The following is an 8989-nucleotide window of genomic DNA, read 5'->3' as shown; positions in this document are numbered from 1 at the left end:
TGATCTGCATGAAACATGCATTGTGCAGAACTGAGTAAAATATATATTCTCCAGCTCAATGATGTACCAAACAGTTTATGTTATGTCAAAGAAAAACATTGTTTTATGAAACTGGTCACATTCACTTCTGATAATTTAAACTCACTTCAACTCTAAAACAGAGAAAAAATATATAAAGATAGGTAGAATGGTGAACACTCAGTCTGCTGCTGATAAACCTAACCTAATAAAAAAGTTCTCATTTTAAAGGCAATAACATAAAAAAATAAATTCTAGGGGCAGCGGTGGCTTGGCGGTTAAGGCTCTGGGTTACTGATCAGAAGATTGGGGGTTCAAGCCCCAGCACTGCCAAGTTGCCACTGTTGGGCCCTTGAGCAAGGCCCTTGACCCTATCTGCTCCAGGGGCACCGTATCATGGCTGACCCTGCACTCTGACACCAGCTTAGCTGGGATATGTGAAAAAAAGAATTTCACTGTATATGTGCAAATGTATAATGTGTGATAAATAAATATAATTAAATAGCCACTTACGATTGTAAATATGCTGCTGTTGATGGAAAGCCATTCTGTCCATACTTGCTTTCCTACACTCTTATTGTTTTGAGCTCAGTGTAATACTGCCAAATCTAGAACAAGCCAAAATATGGCTATTGAGGATAGTCATTATTAGGTGTCAGTTTCTTTAAAGGAGAATATGGTTTAAATATTTATTGTCTGTGTATTCAGCATATTCAAAGACACCATTTATTTTCTTATTCACACATACAGTATAAATCTTCCTATTATTAGGCTCTTTTAACTACTGAATGACTTGACATCTTTATTTTTACAGCAACCAAAAAATACACTTAACTAAGGGACATTCATAATAACATCACAGTCGCAATTGTATGACATTTTGAATCCTCTAACCAGCATAGAAAGAAGCATTCTCTTATACAATAAGGGGGAAAATGAGGGGTTTGTTAATGGAGGGCCATGACCATTTTTTATTTATTTACCATCTAAAGTCTTCAGCTGGGTATTGAAGTAAGCCCTCTACAAAATATTGTGCAAGTTAACGTCCATGGTGTCTATGTGATTAAACTATTATTCCAACTCACTGTCATAGTTATATTAGTAGTAACGTAATGTATTTTGTAACATCATTCAGTTCCATGATTGAAATGAAAGGAACCACTGTCTCTTATACAAAAAAATTAAAATTAAAAAAATAAAAAATAAAAAAAATAACTGGCATGTGGGTTTCTTTGTTTTTCCAAAAATTCATTGTATATTTGGAAGGGAATGGAACTAAAAATCAATTGCTAATCAATATATTTAAAGCATTTGTCCATTCCCTGCTCTTCATAAATAAAAACTTTTGTTTTTAAATGTTTGACAAAGAAAGGGGTCTGAACTTACTATAGGGTACAAATAAAAATAGTTTTTTTTCTACTTAAGCCAGTTTCATTCAAAAAAAATTGTTTAATTGCAGGGACCACTAAAAAGAAAAAAGCACTTAAAGAAACATTAAGTAGTTTTCTGAGGCACAATGGCACTCAATCTATATCACATAACAGGACTCTATGAACATTAGGGGGCACCAAATTAAAGTTAATTTTGTCTTGAATTTGACTTCAGATTTAACCGCTCTTTCCAGCAGAGCCCCTGGCCTGTCCAACAGAGACCAGTCCAACTAGGTCCCAGAGTCCTACTTAGAATTGAGTATTTCACAGATGTGTTTTATCACAATAATGTCCTTTTTATGCTTATGCATATTCATCATTTTGCAAGTGTCACAATAAGTGAAAATATGTGCTTTGAAATAGCTTAAACAATATGAAATGTAAGAGCCAGCAATACTTATTTGCAAATAACTTTATTGTTTTTATATATAGATATTAAAGTTCACAGTAATATATGCCACAGTGATGCTCTCATGCACTCTAAAAAATGCTGGGTTATTTTTTCTACCCATTCGCTGGGTTAAGTATTTTAACCTATTTTGCTGGGTTATATTCTCGGTAATGGCTCATACTGACCCAGCGTTTGGGTTCCTTGGGTGACACAAAGTGCACTTGGAATATTTACCCAGCACTGGGTTACCAAATAACCCAGCAATGGTTATTTTTAACCCAGCATTTTTTAGAGTGTGGGAATACTGAGTTGATCTCTGCTGCTACCTTGAGTTTAATGTAAGTACAATGTCAATAAAGCACATAGGCAGTAAGGAACTTTATAAAAACATATTGGCACATATAAACTAAAGCATGCTATGTATGTCTTTTCATCAAAGAGGCTACACACCCAATACGCCAAAATCATAGTGCTTTGCATGATTTTAGTTGACCGTTTTCATGTGTTTCACAGTGAAACTCCTTAATTAAAAATGCTTTTTCTTGTTTTTCTTTGAGTGAATTGCATTTTTAAGAGCACTTTATGACCTAAATGGCTTATCAGACCTGAATCCTTGTTAGGCCTGCACTAAAGTCAACTGTAGATCTCCGCAAACCTCCAAAATATCAATATCGTCCAGTTTTTTGTAACGATGATTGTAAGTGTGTGCTTGTTGGCCATTGACAAACACATTGTAATGATGGGGATTGCAAGAGATGGTGACCTGAAACACACACAACACTAAGAGTAAGATGTGTTATCACTTATTGTCATTTTCACAATGACAATTCTTAACAGCAACAACATAGACTAACTTTAATAAGGATTTCGAGAAACATGAAACAGTGGAACATATCTATTACAGTGTATTTGAATATTATGAGTCTGTTCAGGGATCATAAAGATGTGAATTTGCCTACCTGAAAAGTTTGCCCTCTTTTAAACGGCATGCCTCCAAACCGTTCCTCCGTTTCCCACTTCTCCATCTGATGGGTGTTGCGCACAACCACATTCTCATCGAAACGGGGATTGTAGTGTAATGCAATCCCAGTTCTGTGGCGCAGGTTAAATGTTATTCTGATGGAGAAAGTAGCAGAATTAGAGACAAACATGTTATAATTATCTTCACTTTGTGACATTAATATTGACTCAAGAATCACAGAATATTTGGAAACATTTTGATACTTAAGAGCTATTCTCTCATGTGTCAAACCTTTTAGCATTAGGGTTGACCACTCCATGGATGACAATGTTTTTGCCAGGGTGCAGTCCACCGTTGATGACGCTTTTGTACGGGATAGTCTGAGTCAAAATAATAGACAATATTTATGATGGACTGCAATATAGTACATTACATATGTGTATATTGTATTGTAATAATAGTAAATAGTATTTTGGTTTCTCCCTTCTCACACTTTTCTGAAATACAAAGGACTGTAATTTAATTATATGTGATACTTATTGAAACATTTAAAAAAAACTAAATTTCAAAAAGGTTTAATTTAAAGTGACACTGGTTTTATGAACATGCTCAGCAATATCTAGAACTTCAAAATGTCTAATACCGAATTATAAGTGAGGACAGAATAAAAATAGACACATCTAATGTGCAAATGCCAATGCGATGAAAAACACCACCATCCCTAAAATGAAATGATGTTTATAACAGATTTTCTTTGTCAGCATAGACTTAAAATCTATTTTAAAGTGCAAGCGGATTTCATGGAAAATAAAGGAGGGAACTATTGCTAGAGAAACAGCTTAGGCAATAACAATCTTCTCAAAGGAAAGGGAAGGCCAAAATCTGGTTGGCTCCTGAACAATAAGGTTGAATGTCCTACAGTAACTTTTACAGTTAAGGCTATAAACTCATTTTCTTTGGCAAAAGTTTTTTAAAGGGATAGTTCATCCAAGAATTATTGTATGGAACAAAGATGCAACAAAAGTGAATAGTGACTGGGGCTATCATTCTGCAAATATCTCCTTTTGTGTTCCACAGAAGAAAAAAAGTTGCACAGGTTTGGAACAACATGAGGTATATGTGTGTGTACATATATATATATATATATATATATATATATATATATATATATATACACACACACACACACACACACACACACACACACACCAGTGTCAACTGATTATCTTGTTTATATTTTATGTTAAATTCAGTCAAATGTGAGAGCTGAAGAACTGCTAAAGCCTCAACTGTTTTGCAAGGCACAATACATATAATCATTAATGTATGACATTTCCCCTAGATTTGCTGTAAATGTGATGTAATTTCCTGTGATGGGAACCTTACATAGGCAGGTGGAGCCGGGTAAGAAGGGAACTGAAGGCAAAAAATAAAATAAAAATAAAAATATATATATTATTATTAGTGTCACTTCTTTATACAGAAGAAATACAGTGCAATCTTGCAACAATGACAGAAAGATGTGAGGAAATGCTAATATGATCTGAAACAGTGGAGAATACAGCAGAAGATACTACAATATGCACGAACAACATTTATGTAACACACAAAAGTTATATATAATTAATTTAGAAAGATAATTATTCAATATGTAATGTAATAAAACTATTAAAAATTAGAGCTAAACAAATTATACTGCAGACTATAAAATATCATCAGATAAAATCTGACAGGTGAGACACACTTGGTCATGCTAGTATGTTGAAATCACTACGAAAAACAGGAAGTTACTGTATGTATGCATGTTGCAGAGGGGATTAAGTTTAATCAGTTTCTTAAGCCCCACAAGTCTTTCCTTGCCTACCAAACATGTTAATGGTAAAACACTTTTATCCATAGATATTCTTTGTAATCAGTTATTTCATTGGTATTTGATGGAATACAGAATGTAGAATAGGCTGTGTAGACAAAACTAAGTGAAAGAACAACATGTTTCTCAATGGAAGAATAAAAAAATCCTCTAATATTCAATCCCAAAATGATGCATAATGCCAGTTCCATATATTTACAGGTTCTAAGAATGATCACAGGGATCTTTGAACCAGCAATCTAATGAATTGTGTGATTCATAATATAAACCTGGTTTCTAGAAGCTTTTTCAACCTCATTGGATCATCAGTTGTTGGTATGTTAATGTTTGTCGAATCTTAAATCCAGAAAACCTTTAACTCTCTAGCATAGACCACAATAAAGTTGTCACATGAGTTGCATTTCAAAGTCCTCTGTGCTTTTAATATCATGAGCTTACCCCACATCCTGGAGGTGCAGCATACTGAGGCTGTAAATGAAATGAATTGTGGTTGTTAATGGCAGGGATGCTAAAATGAAAATGTAATTATTTAAAAAATAATCTTTTCCTTGTTTTACTTGACTAGACAGTTCAAAAAGACAGCAGACATTAGCAAACCTCCAACATGTTCCTACCTGATATCCTGGTTGGACTGGCACATAACCCTAGAAAGATAATTTACAAAGTGGCTAAAAGATGTTGCAATGGTGTGCTTATCAGGTAACATAATCAGCAGTGACAGAGCAAAAATGAATAAGCTGAAATTACACTATCTCTGTCTTAAAGGCACAGGGATGATTGCACTTACTGGATAACCTGGTTGTGGAGGTAAGTAGGACTGCAAAAAGAAAAAAAGTTCAGAATGTTTATTTATCATATTACTGAAATACATAAAAAAAACTAAAATCCCATTTGAATATACAGTGACCACAAAAAGTATTTAAACACTGTCTCCACACTTTAAAATGTATGAATGTCTTTGCATTACATAACTTTTCATTCATTTTAAAGAAAGATGCACAAGCACACTTTCTAAGCAAGTTAGGTTTCAAATAGTACAACAATAGATACTCTGTTTGAAATTAAGACAAAATCATTTGGATATTTTCTGGTTGCCAAACTTGGTGAAACATGTCCATAGTTAATGTGATAAACAACAGCTGTGGTTACTCTACTAGTACACCTGTTTGAGAGGAACCAACTTCATACATACACTGAAATTACCTCGGGACTTAAGTAATCGGAAAAATGGTGCAAAATCTATTTTTATTATCTAAGGCAATTAAATGCACACATTTTAAATGTGACTCAAGTATCTAAAAGTTCGCTAATATATTTTGGGTCCACTGTATTGAGTCTGTTGCACTTTTTGTTTTCTCATACCCAATGCATTCATATAATACCAATAACATTGCTATAATTGTCCTCACCACAGGATTCTGGAAAGCAATAGAATTCAGTTCCACCATTCCATCCACGAATACAGTGTCCACTCGGGTGAATGGAATACGGTGTCTGAAGTCCATGAAGTGTCTCCCATTTGTGCTTATCTAGAAAGGACCATTGTAGAAATAAGTAAAGGAGGAGAAATGCTCTAACAATTAATCACTGTTATAGATAGATAACCAGCTAAGGAGTAAACCAACGCAGGAACTTTTTAGAAACAGAAAAACAAATCTGAATGAGAGTGAATGACCTTGTATGCATCCATGGTGACAAAGATCTGGAGGGTGAATGGTTGGCCTGAGGGGAAAGGAGTTTCATACTTGCGTTCTTCTGAGCCCCAACAACCATTGTGATAGGTGTTGTGCACTACATAGCTAGAGCCACTCTCGTAGCGTGGGTTAAAATGCAGAGCAACATCTCCTGTGGACTGGGAGCCACACTGAAGGTTCACATGAAATCTGGAAAACACAATGAAAACTGAGGTAGGGTAGAGAGAGGAGGAATAACAGCTGTAACAAGTATTGTGCAATGAGAAATAGTTTGCCATGACTATAATTCTTTATGTCAGTCCTGTGCAATGCAGCTCAAGTTTCAAGAAAGGACACTTGAACTGGTAAATAATTAACAGAAATTTCTCATTTGCATATGCTTTATCTCACTTCTGCTGCTTACAGTAAAGGAAAAACACCACTATTTGGTAAGCATATAGTGGTTTAACAAAAATCCGAGAAACAGGCTTTTCATATACCAAACCCTTGATTTTCACCCATTGAAACCCAATCCTGCAAAATTCCACAGACTGCATATCTGCACTAATCTGAAAAATTAGGTAACCTAAAAATGTGCTTCACTTGGTTACATCTAAATTAACTGGTTTTCAAGTCAAAAATATGACTAAATTAGGAAACCAACAATAAGGGTTAGATCAAGTAGAAATGGGTAACAATTGCAGGTTACCACTTTTTACAGAGTACAGAACAATAAAGAAACTAGGTCTGCACCAGTTACATAGAGTATGTAATATCCACAACCTATAATAAAACTTTGTTTTAACAAAAACTGTTTTTCACCTGTTAGCCCCTGGTAAAACCTGTCCACTGATGATAATACTCTTTCCGTCCTGCAGGCCTCCTTGGATCAAACCAGTGAATGGGATTCTCTGTTTTGAAGGAGTAAATATCATTCATAACACCTTATTTGTGTTCAAGAAATGATACATCTTCTTCGGGTATAATAATAGAACATGGTCACTTAATAGATTTTATTACATATTATTTTTTATTTTTCTGGGGAAATTTATATTCATAAATGTAAGTGCCTTAAAACAAAACCTTTGTTAATCAAAACAGTGTTTTAAAGTTTTTGCAAATCCTTAAAATATGCAGGCTATTGAAGAAAAGACTCTAGAAAATACGTTGAGTAAATAATTCAATTTATTTTGAAGAAGAACCTGCTACATTATTATTATTATTATTATTTTTTTAATGTATGCTGTTTTGTGGGACCCATGTTTCATTTTGTAATGCCTTGTTGTAATTGTGGTTTTGGAGTAAATAATAATAAAAAATAAATAAAAATAAAAAAAACTTATATTTGTGAAGAGTAATTATGCATTTCCGTTTTGAAGACTGATTCCTCATAATTTGGAGAATAAACCAATATAAGAGCTTAATCTGGCAATATAGCCTTTTGCACATGAAAATGGTGCGATTCGTAACGCTATCATATTTGTTACATAACGGAGTTTTAGTTTCAGTTTGGCCAAACGTTACTTTTGCGATTGCCAAGCGCAGCACTGCACTGTAGTTTTAAATAGTGAACACTATTACTGAAATACTTAATGCATTGAAAGAGGATGTAAAAACGAGCAAATAGCATATAGATATATGTTGTTTATTTTATAACATTGTCTGTTATGGCCGATTACAAAAACCAGTGTGTCACTTACCGGGTTGTAAAACGGCTGTTGTTGATAAAATGCCATTATCCCAGTTCTGACTTTAATAAAGTCGTATTTCTAAGTGTATCTCAAGCTATTGTCAAGATCACAAAAGCCTAGCTAGAAAAGCAAATTGCAGAGAATATATGGTATGGTTAGAAAAGGACCGCCCATGGATCTCGTGCTTCTGAAAAAAAAAAAATGAGTAAAAAAAAAGATAGCGTAGGTTTCAGGTTTCTTAGTTATAAGAAAGTTAGTTATAAGTTCGACATTCGTTGGATATTCGGTTTCTCTTACCCGCGCTCTCTTCAGTATACAATCTTACAAAGATGTCATTAGCACACTTGGTTTAAAGGGAGTATAACGTTACTATGTGGGCATAAAAACTGGACTCAGAACAGTAAACGCTTGGTGTGGCTGCAAAATTATACCTGAAATGCTCCGATGCGCTTTGACTGCCTAGCAGATGTAAGGAACCGTGTGAAAACTCCACCCACTACGCTCAAACATGGGAGATGTCAACTTATTAATTCAATTGACGTGCAAGTTATACATGAACAAACAACAACAACAAAAAAACAGTAAAATACATTTTTACATTCAGAATGTTGTAGTAACTTCCCAGAGGATAGATGGACATACTACAGGTGAGATTATTACAGTATGTTCAATTATATGAGTACATAATTCAATTATTTAAGGAAAATATTCACTAACATTCACCAAAATGATATTTTCTCATTCAAAAGGTTGTAGTAAGTTTCCAGAGGATAGACGGACTTCATACAGGTGAGATTATTACAATATTTATAACAATACAAGTACAATTATGAATTATTTTAGAAAAAAAAAAATAGTTGTGCTTTTCCACCTCCACCCACATAATTATTGGGCTAGTGTTTTCTTTTACCCTATGAATTTATACTCTGCCTGTTATATAGCTTTTTGCTAGATC

The 8989-nt window shown here is 34.1% G+C and overlaps 1 protein-coding gene across 1 annotated transcript; it reads right to left on the bottom strand.

Moving 5' to 3' along the window:
• Positions 1–1842: 1842 nt before the first annotated feature.
• LOC127430230 (galectin-9-like) lies at positions 1843–8457 on the bottom strand. Its single transcript, XM_051679864.1, has 12 exons — positions 8332–8457; positions 8044–8221; positions 7166–7254; positions 6346–6553; positions 6080–6199; positions 5458–5487; positions 5285–5314; positions 5109–5138; positions 4187–4216; positions 3092–3180; positions 2799–2955; positions 1843–2602 (listed from the first exon to the last, which is right to left on the bottom strand). The coding sequence occupies exons 2-12, from the start codon at positions 8077–8079 to the stop codon at positions 2456–2458; spliced, it is 966 nt and encodes a 321-aa protein (XP_051535824.1). The 5' UTR covers positions 8080–8221; positions 8332–8457; the 3' UTR covers positions 1843–2455.
• Positions 8458–8989: the final 532 nt, after the last annotated feature.

This window comes from Myxocyprinus asiaticus, chromosome 39 (assembly GCF_019703515.2).
Source record: "Myxocyprinus asiaticus isolate MX2 ecotype Aquarium Trade chromosome 39, UBuf_Myxa_2, whole genome shotgun sequence".
NCBI classification, from domain to species: domain Eukaryota; kingdom Metazoa; phylum Chordata; class Actinopteri; order Cypriniformes; family Catostomidae; genus Myxocyprinus; species Myxocyprinus asiaticus.
The sequence above is the reverse complement of the archived record's forward strand: the minus strand, read 5'-3'. Positions and strand labels throughout refer to the sequence as shown.